We start from the raw sequence: 18713 nt of genomic DNA, 5'->3' as shown, positions 1-18713 counted from the left end.
CATGTCATATTTTTATGGTGCTATCTAATGTCATGATTATGCTATATTATGATAGGAATGTTATATGATACCTGTGCTAGTCATACTATGCCTATGAGACATTGATAAGCCATATAAGTTAACCATGAAAAATATGTCAAGTATACACGAATGCATGTCACACAGAACATTATATCATGAAAAGAATGGAGGTATGATTTACATCATAAGTATGTACCATGATTTAAAATTATGGGACATCATACATTTTGTAAGTCACGTGCATCGAGATACTTTGTAGTTAGTACCGACGCGTACACCATGATATTATACACACTTCTTTTCCTTTGTGGCTTTTAGTCAGACACACAAGTATGTATAGAAGTTCACCTCGTAGGTCCATGTGTGTATGAGCCGTGTGTAGAGAGTACTACATATTCAACTCTATCCCGACTAGAAGGTACAAAAAAGGAAAAATAGGGTCATTACAATCCACCCGAGATAGGGCCTCCTTTGGGTCCCCCAAGCCTACACATTTTTTCTCAAAATGGGAAATTGGCAAGAAGTTGAGAAAATAATTGCTCTTGGTGAAGCTTTTACTAGAAGTGGAACCCACCAAGGACTATGATGTTGTTTAAACTTTAATAAAGATCATCAATTTTGTAGTTACAAAATGCTTAAACTTAGACATAAATATTTTATTAAATATGTTTTAATCTGACAGAGATAATAATCGGATGAAATCGTAAGGATTGTCGAGAAAATGAAAATTTCTAATTAATTCATTACATCAAATTGAAGGAAAGAGAGAGAGAGAGTAATAAATAACAAAGTTCCGGCGATCATTCCGACCTCCGATTTGCGCCCTGCGACGGCGGAGCCACTGGATTCATCGTCCGGTTTATGAGGAGGCTTCTTGAAGTAATAAGGGAAGTACGGCAGAATTGGGTCCGGAGGCGGTGGAGTGACGCCATCGAAGCTGTTGCCGTTGGAGGGCGGGGTGTTATATGGGTAGGTAGCAGCCGGCGGAGGGTAGAAGGCCGGAGGAGAATAGGAGCCATAACCTGTTGGCGACGGCGGAGATGGAGTGGTGGGAGTAGCGGTGGCGGGACCGGTGGGCGGAGGGTAGCAGGGATATGGGCAGGTGTCTTCGTTCCTTGTGGGCAGCGGGAGGACGGCGAGAATCAAGGACAGGAGAGCGGCGGCGATGGCAGTGTTTGGGTGGGAAGCCATTTGTGGGAGGAGAGAGAAAGGGGGAAGTTAAGAGAGAGAAAAGTTGGGAGAAAACAAATGAGTGAAGTGAAGTGAAGTGTCAATGGGAAAGGAGCTTTTGTCGAGGGGATGAATGAATGAATGTGGAAAAAAAGGTTTTTTTTTTATTATTATTATTTTGTCTTAATAATCATTTTTGGAAATAACGTAATAAATATTTGTGGACATGTTTTAAAACTGAAAAAAAAAAAAAAAAAAAAAAAAAATCTTCAATAAACTAAAAATATATAAACTTAAAAGTTGTTGAGGGTATCAATTGATGATCAGTGTTACCTAAATATTCCATTTGACAAAGTCTCCCAATTCATAATTCTTAGTTTCCAACAAACTTCTATTACAAATTTTCCACTTGTTTAGTGTTTCTGTTTCTAAACTCTACTTTTTCAAATTTTAGACTAGGTAGATGTTGGGACATGAAGTCTGATGCGTAGATTACAGATATGTTTGGAAGATTTTGTTTTTTTTTTTTTTTTTTTTTTTTTGTAAAGATTGGATAGAATATGATAGATATTTGGTAAAGATTTGACAGTCATATATTTGTTAGATTATTTACGGTGGTTTAAATCTTTGGAAGCTATATTTAGTAAATTGAAACTATATATATACGGGTTCTATACAAAATTTACTTTCTTGATTCTCTGGATTCTCTCTTGTTCTACATAATTCAACCCATCAATAAAACTTTCAACCAATATTCCTCCTTGAATTTTCTCTCTCCTATTCTTTGCGTTCATCTTGATCGAGTGTGTGCGTTGTTGAGCGATCCTAACAACTAGTATCAGAGCTAACAACTGGTATCGATCCTAAAAACTTGTATCAGAGTCGATCCTAAAAACTTGTATCAGAGTTGATCCTAAAAACTTGTATCAGAGCGAGACGAATTTCACCACGATCTGTGAAGATGGAAAGTTCAAAGATTGAAATTGAAAAGTTTGATGGATCCGATTTCAGTTTATGGAAGATGCAGATTGAAGACTATCTGTACCAGAAAGGTCTTCACGAACCCCTGTTAGGGGTGAAACTGGATAATATGACCACGGAACAACGGAAGCTCAAAGATCGTCAGGCCTTAGGGTTGATCCGGTTGACGTAAAAAACGTGGCGTTGAATATTATCAAGGGGAAGACAACGTCAAATTTGCTGAAGGCGCTGTCGAATATGTACGAGAAACCGTCGGCTGGCTATGAATAAGGTGTATTTGATGTGGAGGCTGTTTAATCTACAAATGTCTGAAGGTAGATCTATTGCTGATCATATAAACAAATTCAATATGATTACAAGTCAACTGAGTTCGGTGGATATTAATTTTGAAGATGAAATTAAGGCATTTATTTTGATATCATCTTTACCCGAGTCGTGGGATACTATTGTTGCCGCGATCAGCAATTCACGAGGAGCTAATAAATTGAAGTTCGATGAAATTCGAGATGTAGTTCTTAGCTAAAGTATATTGCAAATGAAAAATCGGAGATTCATCAGGCAATGCTCTCAGTGTTGATCGAAGGGGAAGAAGTAAATCAAAGGGCCCAAACAATGGGCGATCAAAATCAAGGAACCGAGGAAGATCTCTAAACAAACCAAACGTAAAGTGTTGGTGTTGTGGAGAAAAAGAACACTTTCAGGCAGATTGTACAAAGAGCAAGCATAATCACAAATCAAAAGATGACGATGATTCGGTAAATTCAGCAAAAGACATTGGGGATGCTTTAATCCTCAACGTGGACAGTCCGATTGAATCCTGAATTTTGGATTCAGGTGCATCTTTTCATTTATCGCCAAATAAAGAGCTGTTTCAAAATTTCAAGTTTGGAAGTTTCGAAAAGGTGAATCTTGCTGACAACAAATATTTGAAGATCAAAGGAAAAGGGGATGTCTGCATAAAAACTCCGGCAGGAAATCAGTGAACATTAAAGGATGTCAGATATATTCATAGTCTCAAGAATAACCTGATCTTTATTGGTTAGTTGGATAGCACAGGTTATGCAACAGAGTTTGGGAAGAGTTCGTGGAAGATTGTGAAGGGTGCTATGGTAGCATGTGGCACAAAATCTAAAACCCTATACACCACTGCAGGGTGTATGAACATAGTTGTTGTTGCTGAGAGTGCTTCATATTCAAGTTTGTGGCATAATAGACTTGGACATATGAGAGTTAAAGAAATGAAGATGCTGGCTGCGGAAGGAGTTTTGGAAGGTCTGAAATCTGTTGATATGAGTCCTTGTGAGAACTGTGTTATGAGCAAACAGAAACGAGTTAGCTTCACAAAGAATGCCAGAGAATTGAAGAAAGATATCGGGACAACAAAGTAAGTGGGAGTTGAGGTTGAGTTGCTGAAAGATTCACCTAGTGATGTTGTAACGGATACTCAAGAAACTCCTGAGATTGTTGCTGAGGAACCAGAAGCAGAGCAAGTGACACCTGAGTAGGTGTTGAAAAGATCATCCAGAGTCATAAGAGTACCAGATAGGTATGTACCTTCTTTACACTATCGGTTGGTGACTGATGAAGGGGAACGAAAGCCCTTTGATGAGGCCCTACAGTTGGAGGATACAACCAAGTGAGAGCAAGCTATGGATGATGGGATGTCTAGGCTTCATAAATGTGTTGCTCTTTCATCTGCTGAAGCTGAGTACGTGGCAATAGCTGAAGCTGGAATGGAGATGATATGGATGACAGACTATCTAGAAGAATTAGGCAAGAAGCAGAGCGAGAAGATTATTCATATAGATAGTTAGGTTGTCATGCACTTGGCGAGGAACCCAGTCTATCATTCAAAGACAACACACAGAAGGTGATACCATTTCACTCAGAGGTTAGTGGATGGTGATGTGTTTGGAGAAGATAGAGGGTGCAAGGAATCCAGCAAACATTTTATGTTGATGTTGGAACATTGAGGTTGTGTAAAGCCTCAAGTGGTATGGTACATATTGAGAATGAAATTCTTGATTGACTGGATCAGTCTCCAAGTGGGAGATTGTTGGGGTTGGCTGGATCAGTCTTCGAGTGGGAGATTGTTGTGATTGACTCGATCAATCTCCAAGTGGGAGATTGTTGGGATATGGAGTTTGATACCTAGATTTGAAAGATATATATTTAGAAGATATTTCGTAAGGATCTGATAGAGATATATATGGTAGATATTTGGTAAAGATTTGATAGAGATATATTTGTTAGATTATATGTTGTACGTTTAAATCTTTGGAAGCTATATTTAGTAAATTGAAACCATATATATACTCCATTAGTCCGTGTTCTCAAAATGTACTTTCTTCATTTTCTGTATTGTCGTTGTTGTACATACCTGAAGTTATCAATAAAACCTTTAGCCAATATTTCTCAATGAACTTTCTCTCTCCTATTCTTTGTGTTCATCTTGATCGAATGTGTGCGTTGCTGAGCGATCCTAACAACTGGTATCAATCCTAACATTAGATTCTATGTTGTTATTGCTTTAAAACAAAAAACTAAAAAATATGTAAGATGCAAACTCGCTACTAGCATACTAAGTGCGAACGAAATTAAAAGATGTTAATGAAAATTTTAGAGTAATAATTAAAAGGAGGTAGAAGTACAAATAAAAACATGATGACAGTCTTCGATGGCAATTAGTCGTCCCTCTCATCACGACTTTTGCATGTCGTTTTCCTCAACAAAATCTTAAAAGGCTTAATATTGAAAATACTTTGTAAGTAATGTTTATGACCGATTAGATATGTATGCATTCTCCCACAAAGTTAAGGAGTATAAACTTTTAAAACTGGTCAACTCTCATCCACGTAGATGAACATGTGCCACAAGTAAAAATCATGAAAAATGGTACACAATTTGGCAACGGCTAACAATTCTCGTGTCAGAGAAAGACATAGTCTTTAGTTCTTCTACTATGTCAATGCTTCACTTCCCTTGACATAATTTGCGCTAGTCTCTCCACATATTTTAAATAACTATTCGAGTATAGAGGCTCATCTTGACATAATTTGCACTAGTCTCTCCACATAATTTAAATAACCATTCGAGTACAGAGGTTCATGGTAACATGATTCGAGTTTGCTATATACGTATGTAGGGGTGAGATTCATACCAATACATAAGAGTGCTGAAACTTTGAACTCTTCCAAATTGCTTAGATAGCAATAGAGACTGTTCTCGAACTTCCTAAAGCCTAGAGTAAAATCTGTAGATTCTGACTAGACTAAAAATGTGATGATAGCTTACAAGTAGGTTTGTTACTGAGTATTTTTATACTCGCTCCTTTCTCAATTTTTAGGTGTTGGCACAACTACTATTTGAGGTGAGGAAGCATTCGAGAGCTGCTCAGTCATAGAGGGAGTTGTTCTTGAGCATTAGTCTCTCTTTGTATTTTGAATCTTTTGTATTTCAATTTGTAATTGCACCTCAAACCCGTTTTCCCATTCGTAATAAATTTGAATGACACCGTCTTGTAATTAGATTTCGTTTTGTACTTAATTGTGTTGTCCATCTTTTAATTTGATTTAAAATTTACCATATTTTTCGTATTTTACTTTATTTTACTTTATACGATTATTTACTTTCGTCTTATTTTTTTGTCGTGGTTCGGGATTTGAAGCCTCAAAATCGGATCGTGACAATATAATTGGTAGATAAACGTTGGTAGACACGAGGTTCACTCTCTTCTTGATGATAGTGACATTATGAGACCTACTAAAGAGACACAAACTAAATACTACTGGAGAATCTATCTCGATTGATAGTGTCCATTGTGGTATGATAAGAATCATGAATTGGAACCATGACAAGATTGTGCCTGGAGGACCTATAACAGGTAGGTTATTGATGATGAAAAGGACAATTAAATAGCCAATCAAAATCCCATAAGATCCAAAGATACACTTCACAAGCTTGTAATCTCCAAAGTGAGAGCCACCAAAAGGTTGATTCCAATTGAACCTAGATGATAGCCTAGAATCTAGTTATGAAATAATGTGCGATAAAGGCGAGGGCGTGCACGAGCTAGAGGGCTGTAAGGGTTAAGATAGATCCATGTCTCGACTTTTTCGACTCTTGATGATTATATGAACTTGTTTTCATGATGTATAAAAATCGAATCCATACAAATGAAGTTTAGAACTAAAATCAAACCAATTCTCATCATTAAATTGGAGAATGAAGATTGAGTTTGGATGAAAAGGGGTTTACATAAGTTTGCTGAGTTTGGAAGGGTAATTAAGTTCCCAATATCCCAATTCTTACGCCAACACCTGCAAAAGTAGAGTGATTTAGACGTGTAGTGCAGGTTAAGCTTTAGTTCTTATCCCCATATTTTTATCTATATATTTTCACCTAATTCACTTTATTTTATTTATTTTTCCTTTTTTTCAAAAGGACTAATTGACTTTATTGACTTCAAATATTTATTCTCTTTGGAAAAATAATAATAGATGAAAAGGGAAGTGTAGATAATAGATGCATTATTTTTGTCGGTTTGTAATAATAGATAATGAATAGTGTGATTTTAATAATTATTAAGCTTAATATACCAAATACTTTCATCTTTTAATTCAAAGTAAATTAAGCTTTTATTTGGGATCCTAAATCACAACTTTAAAATATAAATCATAAAATTAAATCTCCAAAACATAAAACTCATTTTTATTTAAAAAAAAAAGAAGATAGAGAAATGTTATCATCACTAGCTCGTTGGTTGCCATCCATCGGAGGAACAGCGCAAAAAATGGTAAAAATTTGATCCGCGTTGGAGGGAATGATGCAGTCGTTGCCTCATAAAAAATGTTTCTACTTTGAAGGTCATTCACTTATCTTCGAGTGCTAGTTTAGGGAGCATTGTCATTAAGCCAACTGTGGTCGAAAATTGAGATGGGAGAAGAAAGCATGTCACTACTCAACCTCCTAAACAAGTTACTTTGTATCACAGTCATGTTTATTCAAGGTGTGTAATTTATGGCCGCATTTTTTATGTCCCCGTCATGCTTGTCCAAGACGTATGATCCATGGTCTCATGCCGGTTGCAAACTTCTTTACTCGAGGTTAAAATCACCTGTTTTAAATTGATGTTAGTTAGTATTTTTATGTTAATGTTTCTCATTAAATCTCCTTATTTATAGTTATGAATTAATTTAGTTTTGATTTGTTAGTGGGTTATTATCAGATTTTTAAGTAGATTTTTTAAATATCTTTTTATATGGCATGTTATATACATATACATTCTTATTGCTTTTTATAATATATCTTCTAATCAACCATTCAATCACTCATTCCTTCACTAACAAATTGGTATTAGATCAGTCTTCTTAAGGGATCTGTGAGATCAAAATGGGAGGAGAATCCAGTTTTTCAACGGTTGCACCACCAGTCTTCGATGGAGACAATTATTAAATGTGGGCAGTTCGTATGGAAACCTATCAGGAGGCCTTGATCTTTGGGAAGTAATAGAAGAGGATTACAAGGTCCCTCCACTTCCAGCAAATCCTACTATAGCACAAATGAAAGCACAGAATGAATAAAAGACAAGAAAATCAAGGGCAAAAGCTTGCCTATTTGCAGCGATATCTTAAATGATTTTCATGCGACTAATGTCCCTCAAAACAGCAAAGGAAATCTCTGGGATTACCTCAAGGTTGAATATGAATGAGATGAGAGGATTCATGGAATGAAAGTTCTGAATTTGATTAGGGATTTCGAGTTGCAGAAGATGAAGGAGTCTGAGTCGGTGAAAGAGTACTCTGACAAACTTCTCAGCATTGTCAACAAGATGAGATTGCTTGGTTATGTGTTAAATGATTTCAAGATTGTTGAAAAGCTGCTGGGCGCTATTCTAGAGAAGTTTGAAGCCACCATTACTACTCTGGAGAACACCAAAGACTTGAAAAAAAATTCTCTTACAGAGATCTTGAGTGTTTTACAAGCACAAGAGCAGAGGAGGTCTATGAGGCAACAGCAGGTATAAAAACAAGAAAAATTTTAAAAACCAATCGACAAATGGAGGAGATTCATCTACCAATTATCAGATGACAAAAGGAGGAGGTTCTAAAAATTCCTATCCACCATGCCGCCACTGTGAGAAGAAAGGTCATCCACCATACAAGTGTTGAAGAAGACCTGACGCCAAATGCTCCAAATGTAATCAACTTGCACATGAAGCTATGATCTACAAAATCAAAGGTCAGGTGAAAGAAATAGATGCATAGGTAGCTGATCAAGAAAAAGAAGATCAATTATTTGTGGCCACTTGTTTCTCAGGCAAAGAATCAAGCGAGAGCTGGTTGATTGACAGTGGGTGCACAAATCATATGACATATGACAAGGAGCTCTTAGGAATTAAGAGACACTTAAGTCAAGAGAGTGAGGATTGACAATGGTGAACACTTGAAAGTCAAGGGAAACGACACAGTAGCTATAACAAGCTATAAAGGTACAAAATTTATTCCAGATGTTTTATTTGTACCTAAAATTGATCAAAATTTCTTAAGTGTTGGTCAGTTACTTGATAAAGGCTATAAAGTGTCAAGTGAGCTCAAGTGAGCTCAAGTGAGCTCACTCCAACAGAAACCTCGTGCCACAACAGAAACATCGTGACACAAGACAAAAACATCAAACAAAGTATTTATCTGGGGGCGAGACCGCCTACCACGAATGAATGTCATACAGCTCAACTTGAGCTAGCTAAATTATACAAACAACTAAATGACTTGCTAACAGTATGGTTCATTAGACCCATAAAGGACGTTGTTAGTGATCACCCAAATACTGAAGAAGGGAGACAAAGACAAACCTTTGAAGAAACACATGTTCACACAGAAAAAACCATTTAGATGGATGAAAAGAAGGGTCGATCAAAAGCGCCGGCCAAGACAATTTCAAGATGGAAAGAGAGTTCTAATTAGATTGAGGTGAGATCAACTTTGAGGTCAAAGCAACAAGAATCAAAAGTTGATGTGAAAATACTATTGATCAATCAAAGTTATCCACAAGGTTGGGAAGACATCATATAGGATCCAACTACTCCCATAGATGCGGACTAGCCCTGTTGTCCACGTTAATAATTTGAAATGTTACTATCCTAACCTTAGAAGACGTCAAGCACAAAGAGGGAGCACCACCTCACCCCTAAGAAAAGATTTTTTCAATCGAAGAAAGTAGTAGAGATTCCGACAGAAAAGACACGAAGAATCAACAAATTGAGAAGTGGTTTTCAATAGTTCCTTGCATTTTGGAAGAGACTCCTCAATGCTGAGATCAGCTGAAAACGCATCGAGAGACCTGAAGTCAGCCTCACCATACATCGTTGAGTTCACGAAGAGTCTGTTGAGAGAGATCTCAACTAATTGAATGGGAGAGGATGTCATGGTCATGTTTGTTCAAGGCGTGTCGCCTATGGCCGCATGTCAAATGTCCCGGTTATGCTTATCTAGGACATGTTGTCCATGGCCACATACTCGTTCCAGACCCTTTTACTTGCTTTTTATATAGGTCTTTATTATTATTGTTGTGTTAATACGGGAGTGTATGATCATTCACAAAAATCATGTCTACACTTGCCAAGGCTAAGACACCCGAAAATGTATCATAGGGGATGTGACTTAGTTGTCAATTCTTTCTACGTTGTTGTTGCCCACTCGCTTTTAGTCTATAACATTGATTTCTTTAAAATTATTTTCAACATATTACCTCATTCAAGTTTTCTATAACATTTATCTCAAACGTGCACCGATATTATCCGCGAAGTTCAAATTTCACATGATTGACTTATTCGTTCGGTTAGAACAAGTGCCACACAAATGTTGTCCTGTTGTCACAAGAGTGTGATTATGAGCCAAGAGAAAAATCACATAGTAATAGCCAATTTGTTTTTTAAAAACATTTAAAAATCATTAGGGTCACCATTGGTTGCACAAATTCCAGCTACCAAGAGTTACGATAAATAGATTCTATTAGTGAGGTCTAAGATTTAGAATGGTTGCATTTCCTACCAAGAAAGGAAAATAAAGCCTAAAAATCAGTTAATAAATAGATTTTATTAGTAATGAATCATGATGTATGTGATTGCATTTCCTAATTTCATTAATGGTATCACTTACCGAATTTTCTTAAACACGATCTAACTTTTTTTTTCTTCAGGTAAGTCAAGAGCCTCGAGTATGAATGAGAGTGCTAGTTGAGAAGATTATAGAATAAAGTCACGATAGTTAGTTTTAAATATTTATATTATAGTTTCTATTGTTGGGACAACCTAGCAATATTTTCACTTTTTGGACAATGATGGAAGATGTCTCTTCTATATAAAATATTTTTAAATGGTTCTTTTTGCACGTAGCAATCATGCATGCACGTAATAACAAACTTATTTTAAAAGAAAAAAAAGTAGGTCATTATACACATTGCCATAGTTATTGGAGGGCAGGAACATGTCGCTTAAACTTCTATTGCCACGAACCAATGGACGTGTTGTAGTAGACGTTGAGGGATAGAAGGAAGAGCGAGGGATGAAGATGAGTAAGGGAGAAATAGTTATGATAAATAGATCCTACTATTCCTACATCATATTGCATGTGATTTCATTTCTAGACTCCGAGTCACTCACTAATTTTTCTTAAATATTCATCCCATGTATAATACGTTGTTACGTAAAGCGAAGAGCCTCATGTTTGAATAACATTATCTAAATCTCGAGACATTAAAACTTAATTTACCTTTACCTAAAGCTCGAGATATTACATTAACGGAAAATAATTCCAACTTCATCCATCTTTAAATGTATGTGTATTAAATATAATGATGTGACATAGTCAAAAGTTTTGAACTTTATATAGGAAAAAATATCATCATATTAATTTAAGAAAGAGAAGGAATCGGAGATTAAGGTTGCTTTCGACAGAACTACATAAATTGGAGATTAAAGAGTTTAAAAATCCTTGATTGAAAGATTAGACAAAGACATCATGTTAGTGTCGGTGGAAATAGCATAAAGAGTTTGGTATCCAAATTTCTTTGTTTTGATGATGTTCATTGGAGTTGTTACACCTACCATTGATTCTCATACCCATTACAAACCTTGTTTTCTTCTTCTCAAAACTCATTTTCTTTCATTCATGAAGCTTCAACATTCATGAACTTCATCAATATATATATATACTCTTGTAAGAATCTTATTGTTTTCGTTCTTTTACATCTTTTATATATATATATATATACTTAGATGAGGTAGGGAATCTTTTCTTTCCTTTAATTAAATTACATATTTGGTGTTCCAACTTTAACAAAAAAAAAATATTTAATAAAACTTTTGACTCTTTTTATTCTATAAATTTTTAAATATCTTATAAATCTTAATTTTTTTTTAATTTCATTCATTTAATTAGTTCGGGACGAATCTATTCCATGTTTTTTAAAAAAAATCCACTTATTAAATATAAAATTAAAAAGATTGGTTAAATTTTAAACAATTTAAATATGTCGACGATATATTACGTATTAATCGTCCCACTTTTGAAGTCACCATGAAAAAACAAAAATAGAAATCTTTCCCCAAAGATAAAAATATTCTATCTTTTTTTATTTTATTTTTTTCATTTTTACTAACATTATGTAAAAGGTTAAATACATTATCCTTTCTATATTTATAAAAATTATTGGGGCTAATCTAAAGGCACAGAAATTTCATTTCTACTGTAAAATCAAGTCATATTTGAACCAATTTCATATATATTTCTAAAAATTTATAGTTAATTTCATTCCAATCTTATAACTAGTACATGTGTTTTCAATCAAATCTTTGCGGTGAATAACGGTTAAAGACGTGTGGATATATATATATATATATATTTTTTTTTTTTTTTGTATTTTTCTTAAAGATGGATAGTTTTTATATAATATATCGAGAGGTTTTAACCTAATTTTATGTACACGAGAAAATTAACAATATATTAAATGAATTATAATGACCTAACTTTCTAAATTTTTAGATGGATTGGTTCATTACTAAAGACATATGGGCAACATTTTTAAAGTGAAACGTCGAAAACATGCTAGTCACAAACTCCCCAAATTCATTCCAAAACAAAAAAAAAAAAAAAAAAAAAAAAAAGAAGTAATTAAATAAATATATTAAGTTTGCAAACAAACTAAAAGGTTGAGGTTAAGACCAAATGAACGATATAATGTGGAAGTATGATCAAAATAGGATAACAATCTCTCGTGAAAACTAGTAATACTGTTAAAAAAACGTATTAGGTGACTAACCTTTAGGATTGATAAGCATACACACTCTACATAAATATAAAACAAATATAAATATAAAACAAATGGAGAAACCTAAAACTGTTTAAAAAAAAATTACTAGCATGTGACCTCAAATAGGACAACCAACTTGTGCCTCTATTCGAACCTAGAACCAATGATCGATCAGTATGTGATCAGATCCACAACGTGACCAACTAACCTGTATGAGTGAATAAAGTTAAAATTAGGACCCCAAATTTAGATTAACTACGAGGAGCTAATCCCGAGAGTTCTAGAAATGCAAGATCGAGATTTATACTGCCTAAATTCCCTAAGCAACACCTAAGGAAATTTAAGCTAGCTTATGAGATTGCTAGCAACATGAGAAATATCCTCCTATTTTCGGTGGTACTAAGCAATATTTGGTACCTAGGTCAACCAAGTAGGGCTCCTACCAAGGGGTAGGCATCTAGGAACCTGTGTCATCAAGCTTGACTAAGGTCAAATAGGAAGGCATGTCATGGCAATTTGAGGAGTTACTTTTTTGTGTAGAAATAGGTAGAGAGTGTAGGTCGTGATTCTATAAACCCGTTCGAAGAGGAGACAAGGGACTGCATAACTAATTTAGTTCATGATGAGTGTCACTCTCGTATGTTAAAAAGGTCAGAGAGTCCCTAAGAAAACTCACTACATTGTAAAGTTGCCTTGAGAGGGATGATGGACAACACGAGTAAACTAAGTAGCTAGTGGGAATGCGGGTCAGACTAGACTTCATATTGTTCTATGAGATATGATGAGATCGCACTTCAACCTAGGATACTGATCATTCACAACTTTGACTATGCAAGCTAACTAAGTATGACAAAATAAAAGTCAATTCATCTCGAGATGAGATTCATCATCCAATAGAACTGTGGCACTAGAACTTGATGAACAACTTCAGGATCCCGAAAAGGGTATGTGATTGTAAGAGAATCGCTCATAACTTCGAAACCTTTCCAGAAGCTTAAATAGTTGTAGAATTAGACTCGAACTTTCTAGAGCCTAGAGAAAAACCTGTGAAAATCTACTAGGATAAAAATTCGATGAGAACCTGCAAGTATACTTACATTAAGTACTTTTATACTCATCTCTTTTTTTTTTTCACTCCCTCTGGATTGTCACAAAGACAAAGATAAAATAAATAAAATAAGATATAAAAATATGGTAAATTTTAAATTAAATTAAAACTAACCAACTATAATTAAAATCAAATTGAAATTCAGTATTGTTTAAGTTAATTACAAACCGAGAAAGAGTTTAAGATATAAATTTAACAAATGTAGACTCAAAATACATAGACGGACTCACGTCCCAAGATGACCCCTTATGACCACGAAGTTCTCGAACGCTCCCTCACTTTGACCAACAACCATCGAACACCTGATTTGCTATTAGTAATATATATATATATAGTTAAAAAGTAAGGGTACTAATATAACGAGTTTAAATATATAAACAAAATACAAAGTTCACTTTTGACGAAAGAAACGAGAGGACAAGTAAACAAAAAAGTCAGTTTTGACGATTGAGTAAAGGTGGAGGAGGAGAAAGATGAAGAGACATGTGTATAATGACGTGTAATATTACGAAATAAAATAGGGGTAAAAATAAATTAGAGACTATAGGGAGAAAATAATCCAGTGGGACCGCAGTTGGTGAAACCGAAGATGATCATCCTAGGAATTCAGAGTTGACCCACATTTGATCAGATCCCAACTCAAAGAACCCTCTGACACCCGATCCAATGGCTCAGGATCGGGTTCCCACTTTCAAGTACACTACGCAATTCCACCTCGTAATTTGAACCCCAACGCGTGTCATCACCACAATTGTCAGCCCCACATCTCGGATTTACTCTTTTACCCTCCACACGTTTTGGCCGGTGCCACCTCCTCTCCCTTTATTCCATTAGCATTCATTTTTATTTTATTCCTTACTTTTTAAACTTTTTTCTTCCAATGTTTTAAGTAATTAATTAAAAAAATTACATAATTAATTAGATAAATAAAACTTGATATTATATCACACGTCGAATGTGTTATTATTTAATTTCACGTAGCTTTATTTTTTAAATAGATGAATGTGACATAATTTATGACCGTTAAATTAATTAATTTTGATGAATTTAAATTTTTTAGCTAACTTAAAAAAAAAAAAGGCAAAATGACTCGTCCTAATAACCGTGGGGCCCGATGACAAATTAATTTTTGGAACCATCTATTCTTTTTAATTTTGTCTTCGTAGTATTTTTTTAATTATATATTTAATTATATTATTTGTTAATTTTTTCCATTAATGTTTTTTATTGCTATTTAATATAAAATTTTAAAATAGGTGTTAGTGTGTTCTTGAATTAAATCACTAAAACGAAATTAATTTTAGTATTATTAAATTAAAATAAAATTCAATTATATGGTTGGAGGACGACAGCAATTAAATTGAATCAAATCCGTTCATATGGTCGCACAGAAGATCTGACCTAATTTTTCTTATTTTGATTGAAAAATAGATAAACAAAAAGCACAGTAATTTTGTTGTCTGATCACAAATTTGTGGATAACTCAATATTTAGTACAAATTACAAAATTATTGGAGAAGAAAATGATGATGATGATGATGATCCATATAAATTCATATAAACCATTCCCAAATCAAAAATCTCGTACACAATTCATTTTACCTTACGAGAAATTCGATTGAGATCCTACGGCTTAAACCAAGAGAAGCCCGGCCAGAACAAGCCAAATCACGGCGGCGGTGGATCTCCGGCCGGCGGCGTTGAAATTCTGATCGATGGGATAGAGGTCGCCGGGAGGGCCGGTTATGTACATGAACGCGGAAGGCGGAGGTGGAGGGCAGTTGGGGTTCTTGTGGTCCTTCTTCTTGGGCGGTGGGGGAGAGTAGTAGGGGAGGAGGTCAGGGGGCGGAGGAGACGGCGGAGGGGGTGAGGGGTAGATCGGCGGCGGGAGAGATGGGGGGTTTTGCTCGCATGGGGTACACTTGACGGGGGAGTCGTCGAGGCGGCGGGGGTTGGCGGCGGTGGTGGAGGAGGGGGAAATTAGGAGGAGGAGGAGAAAGTAGAGAGGGAGCATTTTTGGGTTAGAGAGAAGTGAGTTAGGTGATGGGTGCATGTAAACTGTATAGAACTTTGAAGACTTTTAAGAGAGAGAGAGTGAAGAGAGAGAATATTCGGAGTCCATGTTAGGGGCCCCACCGTCCGCCTCTCTCCACCGCCGTCTGATTCACATTGCTTTTTCTTTCCATCATCAGTATTAAATTAGTTGAACCAAATAATTGAGGTGTTAATATGACTTAATAATTATTTTGGTTTTGGTTAGATTTTTTTCGATTTGATTTCCATTAAAAATTTGATCTGGTTTATCCATTAACATTTGTTTAGCGGGTCAATCCCATCAATCCAATTCAACTCTATCCTACTTTGTAAAAAGATTAAAAATATTTAACGATAACTATTTGATAGTTGAATTTGGTGAGATTTAATTTCAACCCGTATGATTAATAAATAGAATTTTTAAATAATTGAAGATGAGATTCAACTCCTTTCTCTGAGCTCTCCAATAAAGTACACCCTTTGTTCGACACTTAAGTCACTTTTGACTACACCTTCGAGGCTCAAAATTCTTTATTCGATATTTGGAGATTCTATTGTCATGGCTAAGTTTAGGGCATGACTGTGATACCATGTTAGAAATCACGACTCTCCACAATCGTATGATATTGTCCACTTTGAGCATAACCTCCCATGACTTTGTTTTGGGCTTCCCCGAAAGGTCTCGTACCGATGGAGATTTATTTATTTACTTATAATCTCATGATCATTCCCTAAATTATCCAATGTGAAACTCATTCCCAACAGTACTCAACAACATCGAAGGGCTTCGTGAAAAAGTATATATATAGAGCAAAACAAAACGTACCCATTCGATACTTTTGGTCATTGATCGAAAAATATTCCATAAAACATTTAAGAATATGCGATCAAATATATACAAGTATTGCTCTTAATTGTATCTCACCCATCCATATATTACATATTATAGGGTAAATATTTTGTGGTGTAATGGGAAAAGAGTGAATAAAAAAGTAATGATAAGGAAAATGAACCAAAAGAAAAAGTATTAGGAGAATATATTCTCAAGGAATAAATATAGATGAAAGAAACTTTATAAAAAGTTTCAAAATTATAAATTCGCCAATTTCTTAATAAATTATTTAATATCAACTCTCAATAGGTCTTTGAATTCGAGTTGAGGAGGGAGCCAACCACCCTAAGGAGGTCAGCTCGGTCGACTAATCAACTAGTTTAGAGAACTCGCTTAGGATTTGATTGTGCTAACACTTTTGAACTAATAGACAAACTGATTAAAAACTATTATAAAACATTAGTATAAATATAGAAACTCATTTCAATAATAAAGATTGCAAATCATACTATACTCGGTTTACATTATTTCAACTCGATATCAATTTAAACATCAGAGTGTGTTGAATAGGTTATGTTCCACAAGTTTGCTTAGATAACAATCATCATCATTATATTATTAATAGCATGATTGATTATGAGTTTTGTTGTGTCGTGTCGCATGGACACCTATCACCGTCAAATTATATTAGAGGGAGGGAAATTTTGAGGTGTACACATGATCATGTCTTCTTTTGGAGGTATGCCTTGGATTTATATGTCCATTATCGAACACTAGTTGGTTTTTTAGAGTCAATAATTGAACTGCATAATTATTAACACTTGAATGTAATTACAACTTTCTAGAGATATTATTTATTTTTATTCTAATATTTTTTTGATTCATAAAAGGATATCATTATTTTTTTTTATATGCTAAGTGGGCTTTAAAAATGCATGTTAATTTATAGGCTCAATGCGTATGGGATGTTATCGAGCATGGTGATGATGTTGAGGACTGCAAAGCTAAAATAATTCTTGTTGCCATCTACCACCATCTAAAAGACGTGCTTCTCAAAAAATGTTGTGAACAGTGAATATGAGTGGTGAAAGAGTCAATAAAGCAAAGGTCGAGGCTATCCACATTAAGAATATGGGTGCTGAAAGAGTCAATGAAGAATAGTGAGTCGATGGATGACTTTTTCATGAAGTTGATGACAATTTTCATTGGCATTTGTACATTAGGTGACAAGGTGGAGGAAATCTCCATTGACAAGAAGTCCTTCTTCAATCGTCCCTCCAAAATTCATGCAGATTGTTACTTTCATCAAGCAATTTGGCGACCTCAAGAATATGTTCGTTGGTTGTCTTAAAGCCCAAGAAAAGAGACTTCGCGGCTACGGAGATAGAGAGGAAGAGAAACACCTCTTACTCACACATGGGAAATAACTTGCACAAACGAAAAAAGAAAAATACAATTGATTTTTACTTTTTAGGTATAAAGGGATGCAACGATTACAACATAAAAGCAAAAGTCATAGACGTGATAGCAGACGTGGCAACAAAAGAGGTCATGACAATATCTCACAAACCTACGACAATGTCAACCCTTAAAAGGACAAAAGCATAGTCATTTATTCCCCTTGTGAAAAATCTGCGCACTATGTAGCCAAGCGTTGCAACAAGAACCTTACATTTACATATGGCTAAATGCCTGCACTATTATTGGTCGAAAACAATGTCCAACCTGTTAATACTCAACGAAGAGAAACATTATGACAAACTTTTTTCGCAAACGGAGAAGATCTATGGAAGATCAACCTGTACTACCTGGACAACAAAGTAAGCAAACCATATAATCGAAGATTGAAGTTTAAACAACATGACAAAGAAGTTCATTATAAAGATAAAAGTTCTTAATAATGGTAAGCACATGTATATCTAAAGGGCACTACAAAAGTATTTTGTCTTGAAATGAATATAATATTCAAATATTAAATGATAATTTGGTGATATTATGTATATTGAGTTTCTAGACCTTACATTTTATTTTGATATCACCTTTTAAATTATAAAAAAAGAAAAATATTAAAAAAAGTGACATTTTTAAGGAAGGTATAGTGGATGCTGGTGCACCGACATTGACCAATAGGGAAGGCACTCCAACTAACCACCCACTTCATTTATTATTATTATTATTACTATTTTAAATTATAACTTATACTAATTATAAATGGAATACATATTTAATTTTTTTTTTAAAAATAAAGATGGTATCTCA

The 18713-nt window shown here is 34.8% G+C and overlaps 1 protein-coding gene across 1 annotated transcript; it reads right to left on the bottom strand.

Moving 5' to 3' along the window:
* Nucleotides 1-653: 653 nt before the first annotated feature.
* LOC111808914 (uncharacterized) lies at nucleotides 654-1308 on the bottom strand. Its single transcript, XM_023695152.2, has one exon. It carries the CDS (start codon nucleotides 1210-1212, stop codon nucleotides 757-759), a length of 456 nt encoding a protein of 151 aa, XP_023550920.2. The 5' UTR covers nucleotides 1213-1308; the 3' UTR covers nucleotides 654-756.
* Nucleotides 1309-18713: the final 17405 nt, after the last annotated feature.

The sequence above is a fragment of the Cucurbita pepo genome, chromosome 13 (genome assembly GCF_057944985.1).
Source record: "Cucurbita pepo subsp. pepo isolate OVF chromosome 13, ASM5794498v1, whole genome shotgun sequence".
Taxonomy (NCBI): Eukaryota; Viridiplantae; Streptophyta; class Magnoliopsida; order Cucurbitales; family Cucurbitaceae; genus Cucurbita; species Cucurbita pepo.
The sequence above is the reverse complement of the archived record's forward strand: the minus strand, read 5'-3'. Positions and strand labels throughout refer to the sequence as shown.

Excerpts from the sequence above, each read along its gene's own strand:
- LOC111808914 (XM_023695152.2), bottom strand. The coding sequence starts at position 1,212 with ATGGCTTCCCACCCAAACACTGCCATCGCCGCCGCTCTCCTGTCCTTG.